This window comes from Equus caballus, chromosome X, assembly GCF_041296265.1.
Source record: "Equus caballus isolate H_3958 breed thoroughbred chromosome X, TB-T2T, whole genome shotgun sequence".
In the NCBI taxonomy this organism is placed as follows: Eukaryota; Metazoa; Chordata; class Mammalia; order Perissodactyla; family Equidae; genus Equus; species Equus caballus.
In genome coordinates, this window is record NC_091715.1 from 132,390,402 (window position 1) to 132,415,220 (window position 24,819).

Below are 24,819 nucleotides of genomic sequence, written 5' to 3' on the forward strand. Positions count from 1 at the left end.
AGGAAAGCCTACGCAGGAGACAGGTGAACAGAATCTCGAAAACGACATTCGCCAACATCCCAAGATGACAGCTGTGCAACAGGCCTAGTGAGTCCAGATGGGCAGGTCAGAAGCCTCCAGGAAAGATTTATTCAGGATAAAATTCAGAGAAAATACAATGTGTTGAAATGTACTGAGAAGAGATTTACGTAACTCTCACAACTGGGAGAGTTGGGGGTAGAACAGGGATAAGTACCTAGAAAATTAAGTGAGTAAAAAAAATACTTGCAAGAAAAACAAAAGGGAAGGAAAAGCAACCATCTCATACCACATGAGTCATCTGAACATAGAAATGATAAGGTCTTAATGAGTTAACACTTTATATCAATCCAACCAAAATTACAATGTTAACTATATTGGACCATTTGAAGGAAAAGAAGTATGTGTGTGTATGTGGTAGGGGGGGAGGAGGAGTGAATGAGAGTTAAATCCTCATCTTCCATGGTGGGAAGTAGCAACATAAGCATATTTGGAAATATGGAGACAAATACCAAAAGAAGTAGTTAAAAGAGCTGAAAGTGGTTGCCTCTGGGGAGCAGCACACAGTCATGCGCTGCGTAAAATGTTTTGGTCAATGACAGAGTGCATGTTACGATGCTGGTCCTATAAGATGAGTACCATACAGCCTAGGTGTGTAGTAGGCTATACCACATAGGTTTGTGTAAGCACCCTCCATGATGTTCGCACAATGACGAAATCACCTAATGATGCATTTCTCAGAACATATCCCCGTCATTAAGCGACGCATAACCATATACGTTTGTGTGCATATGTATGTGTGTGCATGTGTGTGTGTTTTGGGGAGGACTGAATTGCTCTTTAATCTCTACATATATATAATGTACTTAAAGTAGAAAATGAATTTATAAATAAGAAATATCCCAGCGTCTTCCAGAAACAGTATATCCAATACCTGAATAATTACCTGGAAAAAGGCACATTCTGAATACTTCTTCCAAATTGCCTCTGATCTGGGCTTATTCTGACAATAATTTGCGTACATCTGAAAATCATCTTTCTGTGATAAAAAGCAAATTCAAACATATCAATCTGTGAACATGTACTTCTCTTATCAAGAAAGGCTGAGCAAGGGTGAGTGTGGCCAAGCATTACGTGGTCTGAAGGGCCTGCTACAGCGGCAGCGGGTCAGGAGCCCTCTTTGTATCCCAAGAACAGCATGCCCATCAGACTGTGCAGAGGGACTCATAGTTACCCAAGTAATTTCATGACTTCCACTTACCAAGTTTGAGAGTTAGAGGGAGAAAAGCCTTCCCTGAATGAACTATAAAAACAGACTAATTTTTCCATAACTATGAGCTAATAGGGTACCAAGAAATATACTCTTCCTATGCTATTAGTCTCTCAGCTCCCTAGTGAGTGAACTTGTAAGCTAATTTCCAAGGTCCTTGGCTCATCACTGGGACATCAGCATTATATCATAACCCTGCAAGGGATCTGCCCATGCTATTTTCTCTCCCTGGTATTATCTTTTTTTGACCCTCATCTAATGGGTTACCTCCTACTCACTCTTTAACACTCATCTCATGAGTCATCTCTTCTATAAAGCCATCATTTATATCTTCAGTCTCTGTAACATGCACCTCTTCTTGGCTCTTATAGGGCTCTTTGTAAACCTCTAATATAGCACAGCTCACACTGTACATAAAGGACTCCCTGTTTTTCTATGTGAATAGTCTTGGGTTTTGTATCCACATTGCCTAGCACAGTGCTTGGCACATAGTAGGTGTTCAGTAGATGGCTGTTGAATGAATGAACCTATCAATAGGCATTTATTAAACCACTACTGGTAGCCAAGAACTCTGCTAACCTTATGAGGGATACAAAGATATATAGGATGTGGATCTGCCTCAAAGAGTTTTCTGCCTAGCTGGAGAAGGAATTCATGAATATGTGTAAGATGCATATAGTAAATGTAAAATCCCCAATGAGCAGCACAGACATTAAGTACTACAGAAGTCCAAAGGAAGAAGAGACTGCTGTTGCTTAGGAAAGCTGGGGAAGAATTTGGCCATAGTTTAAAGGTGTTTAAAGTTAAGATATACGGAGATAGGTAAAGACACATAGTTCTTCTTAACCTTATTATCTTCTCACTCCGTAAACACTTTCTGAGATAAGATATCTATTTGGAAGTTTTCAATGATCACCTCTATTAAATTGACTCTCAAACCAGGACAGATTTGATCTTTCAGGAAGAGGAGGAGCTAGATACGCAGAGAACATTCTGAGAGAAAACTCTAATGCAGGTGAGTATGATTACAAAGCCTGGGAAGTCAATTATACTACGTACACTCTTGGGACAGGGAGAAATGAGCCTCCCTGAATGATCTTGTAGAATAAAAAGAAGAGGCGGCTCCCTGTTTTGCAAAGGTCCCGTGATAGATGCCTTGGTGTCTGAAAGCCAGGCTACACTGGATTCTAAGACTTTACACGTATTCGGGGGGAAAACCGAGGCACCTCTTAGGCTAAAAATTAACCAAGCCAAGAATGGTTGTGCTACGATGGTCCCAACTCTCACATCTTCATAGCCAGGATGGTCCTTGGGCTCCTGGGATCACCCAGGGGTCAGTGGTCACAAGCTGAGCCACTGAAGCATTTGAGGCCACAGAATACAATGGCTGTTTACATGCTCTGCATACCCCATTGCATCAGTTTCTGTAACAAAACTTAGTTTAGCATTAAATACTTGCTGGAGTGATGCATCTCCTCCAAAACCAGAAAGACATAAAAACAGTATCTACCTTGTCTCTAAATCTGTTCTTATAAAACGAGCTGCTATTCTGGTGGTCCATATTTACATATTTTTAAATAATAATTGAACTAACCCTTTTCAGGAAACAAGGTCCCACTCTTTCTGGAGCATCAACGCAATTTTCCAGACTGCTCATGAAAATGCTGTGAAAATTTCAGAGGAAAAAGATGATATAATTTTATGTGAAATATAATAAATTGGTCAAGAACCCTTTAAATAATATGAAAAAGAAAATTCAACACAGCAGTTACATACTTGTTATGAAATTCATATATTTCTGCCATATTTCCAAAGAGAACATCCTTCTTATTTCTCAGGAGAGGTGGGATAAGATCAAACATGTCTGGATTATCCATCTCCGCTCTATAGCCCTACCCGAAATAAATACATTTATTCATTTAAAAAAAATTCACATTAACATTTGATTGGGCCACCAAAAGTGTGAACACAGCAGAATGTATAGGGGATTATGGGTGAAGCTGTTTCTAATTTTAACATTCAAATCTTCTAGTTCCCAAAGTTCACCATTTTTTTTTCAGAAAGCAGGACAAGGAAGCCAAGGTTTTCCACTCAATGGGGAGAATCAAGTGACAGCTCTGTGGCCTTCAGAGTAGCTTACAGTGTAGGAAACAAAAGAGAAACCAAAAATGAAAGCTTGTATTATAGGTCTTTAACTTCTCCTTAAACTAGCAATAAGTGCTTAGATTTTTTCAGACCAAATTAATATGACATTTGTATCAAATGAATACTTTACTCCTATTTGTAGTTCTTTACATCACAAACTCCAAATAGCACCCTGGGAATAATGATAACAACCTGCTGTATCCCTAAGAGAACAGCTTATCTCTTCTGTAATAAACTCTGAATCCACAACTGTCACTACTGACGGAGAACCTGAATATGCACATTTAACGAACATGCAGCCTCGGACAATAAGAGAAATACCCGCTGCCTGCCGTGATGTGACAATCCAGGAAGGAGACAGAAAGACAAGAGTGCCCTAAACACTTCCACAGGAACGTAGCAGGGGAGCATTGGAGGGTGAAGAGGGAAAATACAATTTGAGTCACTTACCAACAAAACAGTAAACAGCTCACGAACATACACCCTCTCGGTCTGGATCAGCTCATTTAGGACATGGCTAAAATGAAAAGACCGTGTTTATCAGTTAGATTATTGCTTCACAATTGCATTGCAATGTTTCAACTATTATCATTATAAATTATATAAGGAAAAAAATGTTAATGCACAGGGACTCCCAGTGGTTTCAGTTTTATCATCAAAATATAAAATTAATTCTATGGTTCCTAGAATAAGTACCACCCACAAGACTCTCTAAAATATATTTAAAAGAAAGGGAGCAGAGCTCAGAATTTATTTTTAAATGAAAAAAAAAAACTCCTTAATTTCTAACTCATTAAGCTTAAGAATCAATTTACTAAAAACTCACAAAAGCTATTCCTAAAAATCTCGAGAATATTTTTTTGGATAGCACAGTTTCTGAGCTCTTTCTCTTTCACTCTCTCTCAAAAAAAAATGATATGGGCATTTTAGGCATCATTTTTCCTTTTTCCCAGTAATGTTCTGAAATTTTCCAAGACATGAAGTGGATTTATTACACTAGTTTTCCCAAGTATAGATCATCCTTAAGTTTCGGTAGTAATTTTGTTTACTGTCTCTTGAAAATAAAATGTATTTTCCTTCCAGTATGATTTCCAATTAACATCATGTTTAAAATTCATTTCCTCACTCCCCAATATAAGTAACCCATTTAATTTAATTTCTACCTTTGGCCTCTGTTTTTATTTTTACTTTTTTGTTTGAGGAAGATTAGCCGTGAGTTAACATCTGCTGCAAATCTTCCTCTTTTTGCTGAGGAAGATTGGCCCTGAGCTAACATCTGTGCCCATCTTCCTCTACTTTATATGTGGGATGCCTGCCACAGCATGGCTTGCCAAGTGGTGCTATGTCCACACCCGGGATCCGAACCAGTGAACCCCAGGCTGCCACTGCACCACCTGCCTGGCCCCTTATTTTTACATTTTTAAGCATTAACATTTAACAATCTTTGAATATATATATATATATATATATATATATACACACAAATATATATATCTCCACACAACTTGTTCCAAAATACTGGCTACTTTCTCACAACTCTGTGATATAAAATTTAAAAGATGCATATTCTTATGTCTAGAATATTAACACAATATTTTTAAAATGAAAAAAACAATTATTGTTAACATCTAAAATTCAAGGTTGGCTTTGCGTGCTCCGCTTCGGCAGCCCAGGGTTCGCCAGTTCAGATCCCGGGTGCGGACCTACACACTGCTTATCAAGCCATGCTGTGGCAGGCGTCCCACATATAAAAAAAATAGAGGAAGATGGACACAGAGGTTAGCTCAGGGCCAATCTTCCTCAGCAAAAAGAGGAGGATTGGCAGCGGATGTTACCTCAGAGCTAATCTTCCTCAAAAAATAAAAATAAAAATAAAAAATAGCATTGTATATCTACATCATCCTTTGTAGTTTTTGACAACACTGTCCCATTCACTCTCACCTCTTTTTCAAAAGAGGAGACTAAGATTCTGAAAAGGTCTAGTTACTTTTCAAGTCACATAAATAGAGCACATGTTGGCCAGGCCTAAATCTAGGACTTCTGACCCCTCATCTAGTGCTCTTTTTGTCACACCCAGTAGAACCCTATCCTGTGAACTCAAAATTCCAAGCACATTCGCCTTGAACACTGAATCAGAGACTCCTCCTGGTAGGTGTGTATATGAGTGTATGATAATAAACAAAAGATACTTCTGTAAAACATCCAAGCTATTGTCATTGTTCAAACTGGAAGATTGACCAGAACTTCTCTTCTCCCGACAATCATGCACCACTTCAATCTGAAATGATTACAATAAAAGTTAAATTAGCATCTATGTATGTATAATCCTTCTTCAAAGAAATCTAGCTTAAATTAAGTTTTCTCTAGGTCTTAATTGTAGATAAACTGAAAAACAACACTATGACATAATATTTATTCAGAAATAACTTTGATATGTACTAGTAAAAAAATGATTTGAGTTGCCTAAGAGCACAGATTTAAGATATTAATTAGAATTTATTTTATATATTAAGTAAAGTTCCATTTATTTGGCACTTTGGAGAAATGACGTTAATTCATAAAAATTTGATTGTCCAGATAGCTAAAGATGGAAACCTTTCTAGGAAATATTACATGAATCCTTGAATTCTTTAACCAAGGATACACAACATCATTGACTGACCCTTTTCTTAATGACTCAGTGGCATCCTCATGAACATGAATGATGTGATAAAATCTAATGATAGACTCCAGGGCTAATAAGATGTGCAGAACCGTCTATTGTTTCTCGGAAATGGCTGGAACCTATTCATGTGTATCTGCTCTCTGCCACATGTCAGTTGTTGCTACAAGTGACCTCCCTGATCCTAAACCGCTGCCTTATTTTGCAGACTCTACAGGATTTGGACTGCCCTACTGAGTCCACTGCATGAGATCCGTGAGCGTTCTTTGCTCTTCAGAAGCATCTGAAGTCTATTCCAGGGATCCTGGCTATACTGGACAGCTGAGCTTGCAAAAAGCCTAACCTCCAAGTAAATGTAGCATTTACTATGTAACAACTAGAACCCAAAATGAAGTACAGGATCTATTTCATAGAAGCATTTCCACAAAATGTGACCTACATATTACAAATACATGTGGAAAGAAACAAACATTTATTGACTACTTGCTACACATTGTGCAGGCATGCTCCTAAGTACTTACCGCCCATCAGTATAGCTAACCCCCACAGCAATTTAGCGAGCTATGGCATATTTATCCCCATTTTACAGATGGGAAAACTGAGGCTCAAAGAGGTTTAGCAACAGGGCCAAGGTCATATAATTAATAAGTGATGAAACAGAGTCAAGCCACCATTATCGTGCTCCCTCTTTGAGTGTGCTTTGCTTTATGTCTTCTCAATGTACCAACTGTTATCATCATTTTAATACTATGATTAAGACTTAAAATACTGCATACTCCACTTCTCAGGCAGGTATACACCATTTATTCCTAACGGGTTTCTGAAATACAAGTTTGGAAAGTTCTGCAACATAAACTTATACTTTTAAGTTCATGAGGATTGTCCAAATTGATGTGAATTCGAAGAATATGTGCCCTTGAAAACTGGGTTCAACAGCTACAAATCTCCCCAAGAAAATGTACAGAGGCCCAGCTTGCTATTTGTTTCCTGCTGATATGTAAATGAATAAATACACACAGCAGGACGTTAGGGCAGTCATGAGTGGAAACTCAAATGAGAGACATGTAAGACTATGGAATGTGGCATTCAGCCTGTTTCCTTCTTGAAACCAGAAGTTGTGGCTGTACAAAACGATAACCAGGGAGGGTACATCGGTGTAGGCCATCTGCGAGCCCACTAACAACTGCACAAAACACTCAGAACACTAGCATATGCCACACATTACTTGAAGCACTTCACAAATATCAGATTATTTTATCTTTACACTAACTCCATGATGAGGGGGTTCTATTATTATCCCCATTTTATAGATAAAGAAATTGAGTTCCAGAGAACTTACCCAAGGTTGTATAGCCAGTAAATGATGGATCTGGAATTAAAAACCAGGCAACGGAGCTCTATAGTCTGTGTCACTATGCTAACTGCCTCTTGGAGATATGTTCTTGTCCTTTGCTACCATCAAGAAAACATAAACAAAGCGTGGAGTGCTGCAGTTACGATGAGGCTACTCTCTGCAGACGCCAGAATATCACGGACAACTGAGATGGAATCTTCCATCTACCAAGAAACGAATAGGGGCCGGCCTGGTGGCACAGCAGTTAAGTCCGCACATTCCGCTTCGGCGGCTCGGGGTTCGCTGGTTCGGATCCCGGGTGCGGACATGGCACCACTTGGCACGCCATGCTGTGGTAGGCGCCCCACATATAAAGTAGAGGAAGATGGGCACAGATGTTAGCTCAGGGCCAGTCTTCCTCAGCAAAAAGAGGAGGATTGGCAGCAGTTAGCTCAGGGCTAATCTTCCTCAAAAAAAAGGAAAAAAGAAAAGAAGAAACAAATAGATATCTTTTTTGAGGCCAGAGTATGGTTCATTAGAACCTGTCCTCTGTCAATGCTTCATACATACAAGCCTGGAATCACTTATGAAAGAATCTCCGTTTGTAGAAAGGTGCAACATTTATTTAGACTTACCGAGGTGGGGACTGGGGAAAGAGAAGCTGGAGCTTATATGAGATGTTCTACAGAAATTATTCTGAATTTGAGCCAAGACTTGAGAAACTCCTCATACACCTGGGGACATGCCAGCACTGCAATCAGACCCAACGCAACAGCAGCCTTTCCTTTTAGATTAAATAGGCTCTCAAACGCCCAATGTTGGCTTACTGAATTGAAAATATGATTTAAGCCCCCATACTGATTCTGCAGCTATAGCAATAAAGCCAAATTTGAATTAATTAATGATGCTTACTTTTAAGTTGCTCTGATTTTGCCTCCAAGTCTTCTTCCCTGGTAGAGAAATAGGAAAGAAGAATTTCAAACCAGAATTAAAATCAACACTTTTAATAAAAATACATGCGTGTTCATTAAACAGATAATATTCCAACATGTTTGGAATATTGGTATTTTTAAATCACACTATACAAAACAGTTGATTGACTAGACTTATCTATACGATTGCAACTTTTTTTTTTAGCTTTCGGATGTACATTGTAATATACTTCGAATTCGATTTCAACTTCTTATTGAGAGTGATTTTGCTACGTATTCACCCGATCTCTCACTCATCAAACATTCACTTGACTGCCGAGCAAGCAGGAAACTAGGTGTTCGCACTCATATAATTATTTGCAGATTTAGTGTTCATTCTGACACATAAGCATTTAATCAGATAGTAGCTCACTGATTAACTGGATCAAAAAGAGTTTTGAAAAGTCTAAATTTAACTAGCATCTAAAATTTATTTGGCATTTACTACATGCTGGGCACGGTTCTAAGCCCTACACGTGCATTTTCTGTTTTAATCCTCAAATCAACCCCAAGAGATAGGTGCTACTTCCATCCCCATTTTATAGATGATAAGCAACTGAAGTTAGTATCTTGTCCAAGAAGCAGAGGTAGTATTCAAATCCATATAGTCTACTGTCAGAGTACGTGTTTCCAACCACTATACCACACATTTCGGAAGCACGTTAAAAGGCTAAAACAAACAAAAAACAACTTCATCAAAATTCCAAGCTTTAATCTTCCTGTCCTTCCTGTCTAATCTTTCTTTTTCTTTCTGTTTAATCTTTCTGTTCTGTTTACAAAGGGTGAGCCCCTATATTATTAAGCCAGGAGTCCAGATGTTCCTACAAAGCCCAGGGCATGGTCCAGTCAAAGACGAGGTCCTTAAGTTTCTAATTCTCAGGGCTGCTGAAGAGGCTGCCACCCACACAAGCTGCGTGGGTCTCTTCTCTCCACGGAGGGAATATACTTTGTGTCTTTTCCTCCTAGGCAGGGGCCAGTGCAAGGCACACTCAGGGGAAGTCTATGCTATCATGTTCTCTAAATTTTATACTTCCCTTTTATTTATTTAAAAATATATTTTATATACAAATTTTCTGTTTACATAGTCATATATATAAATATTAAATCTAAATTAGACTTAGTGGCAATTACCACATAAAGTCAATTTCTTAATAAATACTGATGTCCACCACTTAAAGACATTTGATATACAGAGGGCCGAACTTATTCATAAAGGTAACTTAGGGAGCTTCACTAATTATCTTTATAAATTAATTATTTGCAAATACATTAAGAGATGAAAAAGGAATATATACACAACTTACGAAGAACGCACCTTTTTCTGAAAAGCAAGGTAGATGTTCATTCTTTTAACAATGTAAATATATATAAAATTATTGAGTGCCTATACTATATGCCAAGCTCTGTGTTTGGTGATGGGGATACAAACATGAATTGCACACAGTCCCTGCCCTTACAGAGCTTATGGTCTAGCTAGAGACAGAGAACACAGGCAATTACATTAAATCTGAGAAGAATTAACAAGGGGCTTGTTATCACATAGTGTGAACACCTAATGGAAGTGGAGTGCAGGGGAGGAGGAGAGGCAGGAAGGAAAAGCTTACCTGAAGGAAGCGGCCTAGATATAGGAAATCTGATGGAGGGATAGGAGCCAGGAAGGGGAAGTGGGAGAGAGAAGGGAATAAATAATGTTCCAGAAGGAGAACAGTATGTGTAAAGTCCAGAAGGCAGGACAACTAGGGGCATTTGAGAAGGGGAAGTGGGGAGACAGGGAGACTGTTGCAGTTGTCAAGGCAATAGCTGGTGTTGGCTTGGAATAAGGAAGTGGCAGTGAGGGATAACAGTGGGGATGGAAAGAAGTGGATTTTTTGGACCGATTAGAGGTGAGGCATGAGTAAGAAAGGGGAGCCAAGGTCCCAGGCTTGGGCAAGTGGGGGAATCACAGTGCTAGCCACTGAGATGAGGAACACTGAAAGAGGAGAGTCACAGGAGAAACGCTATCCATTTGGAGTATGCTGACTCTGAGTTGCCTATAGGAAATTCCAGGAGGCAAACTGTAAACACAGGTCTGAAGCTTAGGAGAACGATCTAGACAAGAGCTGCAGATTTAGGAGCTCAAACTACATTTTATCCCTCACAGACAATGTTCTTCCATAACTTCCCCCTGTATTAAATATTAGTCCAACAAATATTTTTTACATCCTGCTAGATGCCAGGCACTGTGGCAGGTACAGGATTCTATTTGATGCAAATTAACACACAAACAAAAACAAAGAATAAAAAGTTGGACTCATTTTATGAAAAAGCAACACTTAACGCTTTGATTTGACCAAATCTTATACATTTGGCTTGGCAATTAAAAAAGTCTTGAAGAATTCTTTGGAACCGATTATTATAATCCCCATTACTCACAGAGCAATCAGGTAAAATGAACAACGTCTATAGCATAAATAACGCTTTAATTTAATTTATACACCATGATGGATAATGGATAAAATCATTTATCCATCCATGTCATTTATTCAGTAGGTTGCCTTCTTCCTCATAAATACACTAGGCAGTCTTAAATTGAAGCAAACACAAGCTACTCCCAACAAACAGTTTTACTGTGGATGACAGAAGAGTCTCTAAAATGAAAGAAAGCTGGATTCATTTTAAGATTACCAACTGTTTTTCTTGTTTTCTTTTTATGAGTGGTCATTTGATGAAAGAGATTGAGTTTAGAAGTATAGTCTACTTTTTATATAGTCATTTTCCAAGGTAAGTTTAATACTGAGAGCATAATGGATGGTTGTTACGAAAAAAAGGAGAAAGTTAATTGCAGGCAGAATGCAAGAATGAGTTGTTGCTGGTTTTAGATACCAAACGGGTTTTTCACATGCAACACAAACTCAGAAAATGTACTGACGAAAAGTAATAAAGATGAGTACCTTTTGAAAAAAGTTTACATGCTTGAAAGAAAGAGTGTCCAACTCCCACTGCAGAAAGAAAGTGGAACGCCAGTAAATGAGAATATCAGAAAGAAAAAACGGAGCAACACAAAAGAAAATGTTCTTTTTAGTGACTAAGGCCTGGCGAGGGTCCGGGACAGTCTCTTCAAGAACCCTGTTCCTCCATCCAAGGTGCACCACTTCCGAAACCCCTTTAGAAGAGTTGGACTTTCAGAGGACCAGAGAGCAGGAAGCCTTAGTCAGAGAGAAGGGATGGTCTAGTTGATTGAGTTCTTATATCTTATAATTTTTGTTAACTTTGTCTTGACGACAACCCTCTGAAGTCAATAGGTATTATTGTTCCTATTGTACAGACAAGGACACTGAGGCTAGAGAGGTTAAGGGGACTGCCCAAGGTCACACAGCCAGTAAACGGAGCCAGAAATCTAACTGACGGCTGTCTTCCGCTTAGGAATATCAACCTATTCTATTTTTCTTCTCATAGCTGTTGGGTTTTATCCTCTTCTTGGTTTTTTGTTCTTTTTACTCATTTTTCTCAGTATCTTCTTAATATTATTCATTTGGCATTGTTTGTAGTTTTATCTGTGAGTACATTTTTATATTTAATAACTATTAACTATATAAGTTTTATCATCTTAGCCTAGTTACCTGCTTTCATCACCTCTTTTTAATCTGATCCATGCTGGGGCTGAACTGGAGTTTTATCCTCATTATGCCTGGTTTAAGCTTTCTCTGAATTTCAAAGCAGCTCCCATACATTAATGAAGTCTGCTTCTCTCAGATCAGAGAGACTGGAGTTAGTCCCATGTTCACCCATTCAACCAGCTCAGGGTACCAAAGGCCAAATGACTCTCCTGGAGGACGCCCCAGAGGCAGCTCGAGGGAAACCTTGGGGCAACACAGTCACCTTACTTCCAGAGTAGTTCAACACCACAGCGAGGCCAATGATTCTATCCCATTGAAACAAGAAAGCAAATGCATATTACACGGTTAAAACTAGTCTACAAAGATTAAAACGAGAAAACAGACTCCGTGACAGTTAATTACTAGCAAAATCATTCCATTTACCTGCATGTATTTGGAGAAAGCAATCCATTCTATTATCTAAGCCCTTCACTAGAAGCTAATGAGAACCAGGTAATAGTTTATCCAGATAAGTAGTAAATATGTGTGTGTGCGCACAAGCATGCATGTCTATACCAGTTCCTCCACCTGCTGAAGAAAAGGGTGAGTCTGATGCTGGTAAATGTTCATGCTCACTGCAAGGCTCGCCAGTTCAGTCCAGATTTCATCATCCTGTGCTATACCATATTAGTACTATGTTTTACTATTGTACAGTAATCTCAACCACGATTCCAGCCTTGTGCAATATAATTTAAACATGACCAAAGATGCTTAAATAAAAGTTCAATTTATCAGGATTGAAGAAAGAATTTAGTATGTACATCAAGCAAAACAAAGTAGACGGTAGCAGGAAAAGAAGAGATGATAGAAAAGGCGAATGTAAGATACTTTACCATGTTTAGGTGAAAAAAATGATGCTCTAGATCTTATCAAATTGTCAGAAGCAGGTACCACAAACTGGACAGGCCTCACACGCTTATCTGTCAGGTTCCTAAAACCAGCTTGTTGGTTCTCAAAAATACTTCGAATGTTTTCAAGCTTGAGTTGTACAGTCTGCATTTGAACCTGGAGGTTGCATAAGAATTCTACGAAATAGTTTCTGAAATGAGGTCATTACAAATCCTATTACAGCTCTCAGACTCAGACAGTCAAAAAATTAATTTAGAGTTTAAAATACAACCAGAAGAAATTTAGGAAAGTAATAGAAAACAGATTAATGTATTATCTTCACATGGTTTTAAGACCAGAAGATCTCAACCAAAACAACTTGAAGAAGAAATTTATCAACCAGTCATAAAATTGGTGACTGCAGAAAGTGATTTGCCCCTCCCTTGGCTGGAAGGAATAATGGCTGGAGAAGAAGGCAAGTTTAGCATGAGAAAGCCACCAAGTTAAGCGCTGTCCTGGCAGTTTGTTATGTTTGAGCCTTCAGGACATTCTGTAGTTCTCCCTGTTGTAAAAGGCTCCTCAGAGCTGCTGATGGATAATATACTCTTCTGCCCCTTCTTGGTGATTTGGGGCAGTTCGAGTTAAGCTTGTTGCTTCCAGAGAATCACTTGGTTATTGCCATGGCCATGCTGATTTTCTGGGGCATCCCCTAAGATGTGCAGCTAAGCATGGACTTAGACACTGCTCCAAACATACAGTCAACTACACATTTGAGCAGCAAACAGCATCACAAATGTTCTTATCTACAATGTAAAGAGAGTACTTCATGACATCTCCAGCTGAGTGGTACAGAACTAACTCATAGCTCTCCACCCTGCTAACACCAGCTTCTGCCTGATCCTCCTCCCCAGGAAGCCCCAGATGCTTTCTTTATCCCTTCATTCTCAAACTGAGTAGGAAAGCAGGATCTTTGTCCACAGAGCATCTGTTGGTGGTCAGGGCAGCACAAAGGAAAGATGTTTGGAGTAGAGTGCTCTTGACATGGGCCCCTATTCTCCTAGGATAGCTTTCGGCCTTTCTCTAAGGATGCACAAGAAAATGTATGTGAGAGCTCCTGGTATGCGAAGAGCTTGAAAATAATGGAGTCAGAGCTCAAAAAGGGAATTACTCCATTAAACAACAAGCATAAGCCTTTGGGTTCTTTGATGCTTAACAGTGGCACTAATTTCACCCCTAATCCTTAAGAGAACTGGGTAATTACAACCTGACATAAAGTTAGCTGTGAGGGAGTAAAACTCTTACCAACACTACTGCAATTATAGTTTTTTTTAATTTGTGTCTTTGAAAAACAGGCCTCTTACCTTGAGTTCAGGAGATAAAATTACATCAAATTCATACTGTAGAGTTTCAGGATCATAATTTATAAAGGGCACAGCCATTTCAAGAAAATTTTCAATGTCCTGGAGGGCTTTCTGAGCATCTTCTTTAGACTGAAACTTATCTGTTTCCTGATTAGCTAGAAGACATTCTCCTTCATCACAGCACTGACGAGCCTGATGAGCAAATCACACGCAGACACACACACAAACCATGAATGAAGAAAGAAGAACTATGTTCGTCCCTTAAGAGACTGTTTACCAGCCCTGGCTTCTGTGAATCAGAGCTGCTTTCAGAGGTGTTAAAAACTAAAGATATCTGGGTTCTGCCCCCAGAATTTCTGATTCAGTGGCTCTGGGCCGAAAGCCAGGCACTTATATTTTTAGAGAGCTCCACAGGTATTTCTGATGCACTGCCGAGGTTGGGAAGCGCCGCACTCATTTCATACGAAGGAATTCATTCTGCGGCAGGCGTCTGACTGTTCTCGCAACACTAACACTTCAGCTGCATGCTATTTTCCCCAGATCAATAACAAATATGAAACTCCTAGCAAAATAGCAAGTGTAATATAAATCCGTAGTGATTGCCGAGGACAAGGATAAACGTTTCCTTGCCAGAGAAGGAGATGTGCAGACTAAAATGTTCCTGCTCAGATACGAGGCCTATAAGTGATACTCCAGCTTTACATTCCACTGTCAAGGCCAGCTCTTCTTTTCACTGCCCAGTCAAGAAAGGGGTCAGACCCATAAGCCACGGAGGAATATTTTCTAGTCACCATTTAATTTTTTATTGCTGTAACTAGGAAATGTGGAATGAGTTTCAGGCTCCAGCAAAACGCCCCCAGAGCTTTTAAAAGTGTTGTGAGTGCAAACTATCATCAGAGCAGAGGCCTCAGCGATGTACCCAAAATAGAAAAGAAGCCATCGCAGCCATGAGCTCAATATGCAGAACAGAGGCCAAAACTCTTACAATCCTAGACCTGCTATGAATACTGCAGACGGAGACAGATTAAATCAGCATAATCTAACTCAGTCCTTCAGACTTCTTACAAATGTCATTCCAAAGCTATACCAGACCCTGATCCTATAACCTCTGAGAAGGACCAAGAAAAAAGATTTATCTTTTTCAGAAACGCATCATGTTCCATGACACTACCTGCTGTAGGAGTTTATGCATTTTGAAGATCCTACTGAGCTGTATCCGTTTGGCTTTGATCTCATCAACCAAAATATCAGATAGGTAACGTAGCTCGTTGCACCTCTGGCAGATCAAATCAAGAGCATAATGGTGATTTGCTGCAAGTCTGTGTCCATGTAATATCACAAAGCGGGCCTTTGCTAACAGATCCTGATTTTAGGAAAGAAGTAAAACAACAAGCGCGTGATCTCTGTTCAAATGGAGGGGAAAGAAGAAAGTAATTGAGAAGCAAATCGCTTGAGCAAGGGAGATATATTGCCAAAAATATGATTTGATGTCACACTTCTGCAGGCTACAAAAAAGCTTAGTTACAGTAATTAGCTACAGCGGTGATGTCATCAGAAGCGCACGCATTTCTGGTAACAAAATCAGGAAATTAACCAGCCCGCCTAGAATGTGGATGAGATTTGCTTCTCCTGGTATGTACGGATTTAGAATAGAACTGCTTACACTAAATGAGGTACACATCAGCCAAATGAAAGCTACTGGATTTCATATCATTTCAGCCTTGGAAATCTTGTTAGAGTTGTCATCTACCTGACTACTTTACATATCTGAAGTGAATGTCACAGGCTTTCCATGTAAAGGGGATCTTAGCAGCCTTGTCTCCAATCTGTCAACTACTGATTCCTGCAGTATGGTGACTGCAGGAGCAGGAGCAGGAACAATATAGTGCCATAGTAGTAGCTCAGGAAATGTTTCTCAAGGGAAAATAAAGAAAACTGAAGGCTCGAATGAAGAAGTCACTAGCCTATCTAGCTAGTGGGAAAACCAAGGTAAAACAGGGAGTTGTTTAATGGGTATAGAGCTCAGTTTTGTAAGACAAAAATGTTCTGGAGATCTGTGGCACAACAATGTGAATATACTTAACACTACTGAACAGTACGCTTAAAAATGGTGTAAGATGGTAAATTTTATGTTATGTCTTTTACCACAATTAAAACTAAAAATTACTGAAAACAAAACAAAACAAAAAATGAAAACAAACAAAACACAAACAAACAGGAAAACTCAAAGACCCCGAGTTTCCAAGCCAGTTCTCCTTCTCTTTCTACTACACCATAGAGTTGTAAATTGCTCCACAATCACAAGGATCTACCAGCATAGTTCCAGAACCGGTCACCATGCCTGCTGCCTCTCAATTTTTGTTTTTACACACTTGTGGTGCACCCATAAATCTATTTGTTTGTTGAGAATACACCTTAAAAACCATGGCCTTGCTCTCACATACAAGACAGGAGAGAAAAGCTAGAGATTGCTAAGTATTAAAGCTATAAGTCCAAGCTTTAAAAACAGCAGAATAATGACAGCTAGCTCTTTTGAGGACTTACTGTATATCCACATATCCCAGACACTGTGCTAAATGTTTTATCTATGACATCTTCATGAATCCTCCACTAACAGATGAGGACACTGAGGCTTAGAAAATTTAATCAATTTACCCAAGGTCACACAGCTAGTAAGACTAAGTACATCTATCTGTATGAATCTATGTTTGGTTCAACTGCAAATATCAAATGATGGACATTTAAGGAATTACATTCTTGAATGTTTCATTTTCAAGTACCAGATAGCATTCTTGTAGCCTATCCCTATTGGTGGGCCTGAAATAGTTCACACCATTGTCTCAGAGGCCTCCTGTTACAACTACATGACATATCTGCAGTGTCACTTCAGGCTCACATTGAACAGAACAGAATACAGACCAATACTATTGAACCAATTGCACACATTGCTGCTATGAGAGAATAATCCAAATAAGGAGAAATACTACTGAAAACCATCAAAATGTAACTATAATACTCCACTAATATAGTGAACATCTGAAATGTATGCTTACCTGAGAATTTTCATCTAATTTTTCCAACTTTTTTATTTTTTGTTTTACTTGCGCTATATTCCCTGTTACATCTGCCAACTCTGCTTGTTGGTTTAATAGAAGTTCAACATCACTCACAAGCTAAAAATAGGAAAAACAAATAAGTCTTAAAAGCATACAAATTAGTAAGCATTTTCCCTTAATAATCAAGCCATTAAATAAGAACATCAATATGGAAAAATTGCATATATTGAAAATATTTTGCTATTTTATTCACAGAAACTGACATAATCTGTTAAAATTTAACCTCCTGGATATCAGTGTGTACTGATGATTTATATAAGATCACTATGTACATGTGAGTGCCTATATACGTGGACGTGTATGGAAGTATGTACATGTGCATACACATGCATATATATTCCCTATCTCTATGGTGAATGGCTCTAGAAACAAAGACCTTTCAGCAGCAATGAGCACACCCAGCACCCAGATCTTGGTCTTTAATATCATTGCCTAGGAAAAGAAACCAGAACTTCTCGGGAAAATGGCTGGTTCCAGGGCTGAGGCAGAGTAGGAATAAGACGAGCTTGGACCATCTCGTTGTGCCAGAAAGTAATGAAGTGATAAAAATAATGTTTGGACATGTCGCAGGGACACAGTAGCCAGTTTGAAACAACAAAGAACAGTAATGAATTATAAACCATTTTAAAAACTAGAAAGCCACAAACCCAATAAATAGATAAACAAATAAATGGGGAGAAGGGAAGGCCCTTGCTTACAGTAGCATGACTATGTGGATTGATAAATGCGGAGGGGACACTAGAGGTGGAAAATCAGCATTTCACAACCATCATGGTAAAGACTGGTTGAAATAAGAATTATCAATTCTAAACCTATGCCGAACATTTGATAAGGAACAAGATATTTGTATGGCCTTAAATTTTCTCCCCACACATCTGCTACTAGTTACAAGGGGGAAAAAGTAACTACACAGTGGAGAAATTCAACAGCACCCTGACTGGGTGATCAAAACCCACATCAACAATGAGGGGCTGGTGGACTTCATTTACCGCCATATATGATGCTCTGGGAAAGACACATCACTTAGGTAGTACTCTTGCTGGTCATACACAGATTAATCCAATCATGAGAAAATGTCAGACAAACTCAAAATGAAGAACATTTTATTTTAAAAAGGACTGTATTCTTCAAAAATGTCAGTGTCATAAAAGACAAAGAAAGGCTATGGAAATGTTCTAGATTAAAGGCAGCTAAAGAGACATGACAACTTAATGCCATACCCGACCCTCTAGAATGGATCCCGTACTGGAGGGGAAACAACATAAAGGACATTATGGAGTCAATCTACAAAACTGGAATACCAGTGGTAGATAACACGCAAGTATTGCATTACTGTTAAATGTACTGAATTTGATAACTGTACCGTGATTATGCAAGAGAATATTCCTATTCTCTCTGTATATTCAAGAATATCTCAAGTTTGAGAACATTCAAACTTTTCTGTAAGTCTGAATTTCCAAATAAGTTTTTTTTTTAAGTTCCTAACTACAGAGAACCTATCTGCACGTCACTGTGAGACACAGATCGTGTCAGTTAGACGGCAATCTAAGACAAACGACAATACTGATTAGAGGCAACAATTTAGTATGGATGCAAATTAACATATAAATAGAGACATAATGGGTACGGTCAGGGAAAGCGCTATTTTTGCACGTGTTTGATTGGGGAGGAGGGAGAGACACAAATATCTGGAAGGACCAAGAGTAATTCGACCTTTTCTTACTTCAACGAAGGTTCTATTGAGAGCACGGTGTTTCAAAATCTGTTTAAACCACAGGAGGGAAAGGTCTGGCAGTAACTGAGCCCTGTGTCTAGAATGCAGTGCCCCTCCCAAACCTAATTCTGCTGGAACAAATGAACTACACTCATGGGTAAAAAACAGGCTGGCCACATGCAAGAGAGAAAAGAAGTGAGTTTTCCCTGGATCCTCCAGTAAAGTACCATGAAAGAGACTGTGAGGAGCTCGGGCATGACTGCAAAGAAAAAAAGGACTAAATCTATGTCTCCTGACCACTTATGATGGATTTTCCAGAAGGATCCAACTAGAATACACTTTAACCTTTTAAATAAAGTATAACAAAACATGATTTAATTTTATCCATAGGGCTTTTCATAGAAATAAATTGCTGGATCAAAAAACTTTTATTTTTATTTATTTATTTATTTATTTATTTAGTGAGGAAGATTTGCCCTGAGCTAACATCCATTGCCAATCTTCCTCTTTTTTGCTTTAGGAAGACTGTCCCTGAGCTAACATTTGTGCCAGTCTTCCTCTATTTTTTGTATGTGGGACACCTCCACAGCACGGCTGATGAGTTGAGTAGGTCGGCACCAGGATCCAAACCCACAAACCCGGGCCGCCAAAGTGGAGCATGCAGAACTTTAACCACTCGGCCACAGGGCCAGTTCCCCAAAAAATGTTTTGTTAGATCATATTAAATATAGTCAGCATGGGTCTATGGTATTTTAAACAATCAAGATGGAAGCTGGTATTATTTCTTTGAAAAGCTATCCCATAGTCCGAAAGCATTTTATATCCAAATAAATTTGAATAACAAACATCAGGGTAGACAGCAACTTTGTCCCTGTCATATATGTTAGCACTAAAGTGCTTTTTTGTAGGAAATGAGTAAGCCAAAGAAGTAGCAGTCTTGGCATTTTAGTAGTTGTTTTCTTCATTCAAGGTCGAGTTTCACTCACCATTGCCTCCTTTTCATCTCTCTCTGGGTACAAATGGCATCTTGTGAGACTGTATTTCTGAGGATCACAAGTGAGAAACTCTGGCATAAGGAAAATAAATGCATAGAGGGATGTTTTAACTGACCTCTTGAAAATCCTGCTCAAACTTCCATAGCTGCAGATACTGCTCCATTTTTAGTTGGTGTTTTTCCCAAAATCCATCAAAAGCTGTTTCCATATCGCGTACTTGAGTCAGCAATCTTAACACAGAAAAGATGTAGAATTCCTTAAAAACAACGATTTGTTTTGTAGGGACGTAGATAAACCTAGTCTTGACACTAAGAATTACAGACAAAGTCACAGCCCATGACACTTGCTACAGGCAGAGACCATCAATGTCCACAGTGATGTCCACAACGTCCTCTCCTACAAGCAAACTAATCTCTGTGAGACGAGCCGGGAGGAGGGGCTCAGGTTTCTGGAGGTCCAGGAAACTTTCACACTTAACAGACTGCAGCACAAATGTCTAATTCCCTTTCAAAAGTATAAAGTAAGTAACTCTAAACCAAAAACAGAGTACTCACTTATTAATAGTTTGCCAGTCACCACTTATTTGCTCATGATGATCGAGTCTTGAACTGACAGCTTTTTCAGCGTTTGGCACTTCCAGATTCGTCAGAAGAATTTTTCCTTCTTTGGTTACAGCTGTAATGTCATTCTGTACAAAGGCACAATAGGATCTATCAGTCTGCTAGTAACCTAATCTGAACGACCTGAAGAGAGGGAAGCATATACCTACAGCATGCAGAACAGAAACAGCAGTTCTAGAATGGCCTTTGCTTTCACAACTGAAAAATCAAGGAATACCTCAGTACCACAGAATCCAAAAGCTGAGAGGATCTCCAAGAAGCCTCTGCCTGTTAAATGGATGTTGCAATCACTATTTTTATAAGATCTTTACTGGCAGAAGCATCCCATGTTCCGTTTGCAGCCTCCTTCTCTTACTGATAGAAAGTTCCAATTTATTCTATTGTATTCTGCTAATATTTTTAATGTGCTCCAATAAAGCAGTAATAGCATAATAAAGTTACAAATAATATTTAATGCATATTCAGATAGAGTTAGATGCCTTTCCTACTAATCCCTAATTATTACCATTCACTACCTGCCGTAAGTATTATGTTATTTCACATTTGGATTAATTAATTCATCATAAAGCATATGCTTCTATTCAGAAGGTCTTAACCTTGGAAGGTGGATTCTTCAGGCATCTAAGAATGATCTATGACTTCCTTCAGGAGATCCAAGGGCCCTCTGAAATTTTAAGCAAAAATTTGGGTGTACATGTATTTTTCTGGAAACAGATTTAATGACACCACCACTAATATGAATAAGAAGATAAACATTAAGAGCTAATACTTATGAAGTGCCAACTATGTGCCAAACACTGTTGTACATGCATCACATACTTCATTTAATCCTCATAACAACCCTCCAAGGTATGCATGTGTCATCATCATCATCATCTCGCTCATCGTACATATAAGGGAACTGAAATTCAGAGAAGGCAAGCAAATTACCCAATCACACAGCTTGTGAGGGACAGAGCTTTCTCTCCTTCAACAGAGTTTTGCTTTTGGATTATGATTCAAACTTTCAGCGTCTCTCTTATTCTTAATTTAAAAATGTCACCTCTACCTAAGAGCTAGTATCTGTCAGTGCCCCCAGCATGCCTATCATCATATAAAGGACATGAGCTATACAGGGATGCCTGGTGCTTGTTCGGATCATTCTTAAACCTTTGGGGGAAAGTGAATCTAAAAGTACTTGGTGGTTGTCTGAATTGTGACTCAGGATCCTTCACAACCCAACACTCCAGACAACTGGGTAGGAGAGCAAAATCAACTTGTTTCCTATGGCCTATTGTAGAAACCATCCAGAACTAGTAGTCTGTGGAAAATGAAGCTTGTAATCGATTTAGCAATGTTTGCCTTGGTCACAATGCTAGGATATGGCAGAGTTGGAACAAGAAACCAGACCTCCTGACTCATCAAGCTCTCCTTCTCCATTTCACATTGTACCTGTGGTGGACGTTAAAACAGAACACCCGTCTTCCTCTTGATTCTTACTCTAGCTTTCCAAATGAGAGGGCCTTTCCATAAGATAACGAATACCTGGTAACACACATGACTGTGGATTTCTTATTCTGGAGCATTTATAAACTATTCTATTTACAAATAAACTTCTCAAGAGAATGCACCACTTACAAAGAGGACACTTAGATTCAACATATCATATACATATATATATATATATCTTTTGTCTCCCTACTCACCAATCGGTGTGCAATGGACACACTGAACACCTTTCTAGAAAAAGAAAGACCATGGAAAACTTTTATTTGTCCACTCTATCAGACATACCTTTAAGAGGTGATACCTTTCAGCACGAATTGCAAGAATTTCTTCTATGGAAGGAATATCATCTGGTAGTTCTGTCTCAGCCAGTTCAGTTCCAAAGGACTGTAACATCTGAGCCATTTCTTTCACTGTGAGGGCAAAATTTTCTATAGCCTGCAAAGAGCCAGTGATTCTTTTAGCTCTACGGAAACTCTGCTAGTGTATCAAAACTTGGATCAGTCACTGTATTTACTTTTATTGAAGTATGACAGCAAACACATACACTAGGAATTCTCCTCTGCTAAGCAAAGTTGGCATTGCCCTTGGCAATCAACTCTAACTTTGCATCTAAGCCTCTAAGAAACTAAAGTGAGGTGAAGAGTCTTCTGGAATGTCTTTTATCTAAATTGCTGTACTTATTTCTCAGATACCAATGAAAATTATCTCTTAAAGATGCCATGTACTGAGTCATTTGTTTTATGCCCTTGAAAAACACAGTGTTTTCCTTATCCTAGCAAACTCTGCAACTATAAAAGGCTTTATAATAACTTTACTTCTGAAGAGAGATGAGAACACCAAAGCCACTTCATATTTATTTATTATCATTTATGAACAAGCATTAGCATTCCAAGCAATGTGACGGACTAAAGTGATGACGGAACATCTAGTCACAACAATTCATTTCAGGTTCTGTTGCCCTAAAATGTCAAGTAAAGTTTTGTTATTTATTTTGTCTCCAAAATCAATTACTCAGAGAAAGAAGGGCAACACATAGAAACCATACAAACCCTCTGTTTACCATCCAGCTCAAGGTCTCTGCGCTTTTATTTATAGCTTTATAGGTTATATAAGGCTAGACACTGCTGATTCTGACAATACACCTTCATACGAATGAATAGGGCTGTCGAATGCAGAATGAGAGTGAGGAAAATAGAATCCTGATTTAATCAAACACTATTACTTCCTTCAGAAGCGTCCCCACATCGCTGGGATTTGGAGTAGAGATTCTTATACTACAGACTGACACTTGTGAGGCGCGGGGCCCTCGTCTACTTGTAAACTTCTGGAAAAGAAAGAATCTTTGCTACAAATGTGATTGCTTCAAGAGCATCACTAGGATGATGAGATTAATAACATTACTTGCATTTTTTGAGGGCTTGTCATACGCCAGGCACTGTGTCAAGCATTTCACATTTGTTATCTCATTTAATCTTCCCAATATCCCTATGAAGTAAAGCAGTATTATTCCCATTTTATAACTGGGAGAACTGAGACTCAGAAAGGTTCTATAACTTGTCCAAGGCCATATAGCTAAAGGTCAGCAGTGCCAGTATTGGTACCCAAGCCCTCTGTTTCTTCAAGTTACTATATGGCCACAGGAGGGGGTGGGCAGAGTATGATCTCCTTATTCCCTAGGCCTCGCCTTCACTTGCCATCCTCAGTGACTCTTCATCATTTCTAGATATTTCCTATGGAAGAAAATCAAGATGTTGAATTATATATGTATCTGGAAAGTAGGAGACCCAGAAAAGCTGTTTTTCCCAAAGAGGAAAAAAATGCTAGAACTAGATTCAAAGGCTAACATGCGCTATAGGCTCTAACATAAGGGCAAAAGAAACATACATTTCTGAAGATGATCCATTCACTGTGGCAGTACTGCAAGGTGCCGCCTAACTCAGGGGTTAACTGCTTGTCATCAATGTATGTCAGCAAATCACTAACTGAGCTCAGCATAACAACCTATATAAATAAGCAAGAAAGATACTGTTAACTGCCCTCTGCGCCATCCCTCCAGTCAACTCCACAACGAACTGTGGCATTCAGTTAGCAGAACGTCATCCTGCACAAACGGTTCCAGCCATTCTCTCCTGCGCATCCCCCAGCACGCGTATGCACCGCCTTCTTTGTGTAATAACAGTTTTCACTTACAAAACATTTCTCTCTAAAGCAAAATTAACCCCCTCGAAACCAAAACACCTAATTCTCCTGGATCTAAAACTTTGCACTGTTAATGGTCAACCTTCTGACAGAATGTTATGCCTACAACGAAATAAAAGGGCTTTATGCAGTAAGTTATAAGTTATCAGGAAAGACTGATCTTTGCAAAAGTATTTTGCAAAATTTATGAGCACTCTATTCCTAACCCTAATGTATAAAAATATCTTTAAAAAAAAAGAACAGAGTACTCTGAACGAGCTCAGGATGTAAGTTCATGGGAGTTCAAATACATAAAACACACACTCATTTTTACTAAAAATAAAATGTCCTGATTTTTAAACACACCCACACATACATATACACACACATATATAACATATTTGACATCTATCTTTTTCAAAAGGAACTGCTTTGTAACAAATTGATTAATCTATGCCTTCAACAGTAGAAGCAGACAACTTTTA

The 24,819-nt window shown here is 38.8% G+C and overlaps 1 protein-coding gene across 12 annotated transcripts in view; it reads right to left on the reverse strand.

Moving 5' to 3' along the window:
* Positions 1-24,819, reverse strand: part of MCF2 (MCF.2 cell line derived transforming sequence) — a 117,268-nt gene that overhangs the window by 27,106 nt on the left and 65,343 nt on the right. For 5 of the 12 annotated variants that reach the window (XR_011434964.1, XR_011434963.1, XM_023633414.2 and 2 more), the window contains 15 exons: positions 24,041-24,157; positions 22,442-22,591; positions 20,603-20,736; positions 20,164-20,278; positions 17,277-17,396; positions 15,395-15,586; positions 14,224-14,415; positions 12,868-13,039; positions 11,330-11,377; positions 8,341-8,378; positions 5,623-5,711; positions 3,884-3,950; positions 3,065-3,180; positions 2,883-2,952; positions 965-1,057 (listed from right to left, as the gene is read on the reverse strand). Coding sequence is in view for 9 of the 12 variants with exons in the window: in XM_023633414.2 (XP_023489182.2) it covers positions 965-1,057; positions 2,883-2,952; positions 3,065-3,180; positions 3,884-3,950; positions 5,623-5,711; positions 8,341-8,378; positions 11,330-11,377; positions 12,868-13,039; positions 14,224-14,415; positions 15,395-15,586; positions 17,277-17,396; positions 20,164-20,278; positions 20,603-20,736; positions 22,442-22,591; positions 24,041-24,157 (1,713 nt within the window). In the remaining 3 variants the exon portion in view is untranslated. The remainder of the gene's footprint in view (positions 1-964; positions 1,058-2,882; positions 2,953-3,064; positions 3,181-3,883; positions 3,951-5,622; positions 5,712-8,340; positions 8,379-11,329; positions 11,378-12,867; positions 13,040-14,223; positions 14,416-15,394; positions 15,587-17,276; positions 17,397-20,163; positions 20,279-20,602; positions 20,737-22,441; positions 22,592-24,040; positions 24,158-24,819) is intronic. The other 7 variants (XR_011434965.1, XM_070258077.1, XM_023633418.2 and 4 more) reach the window with 3 other exon arrangements.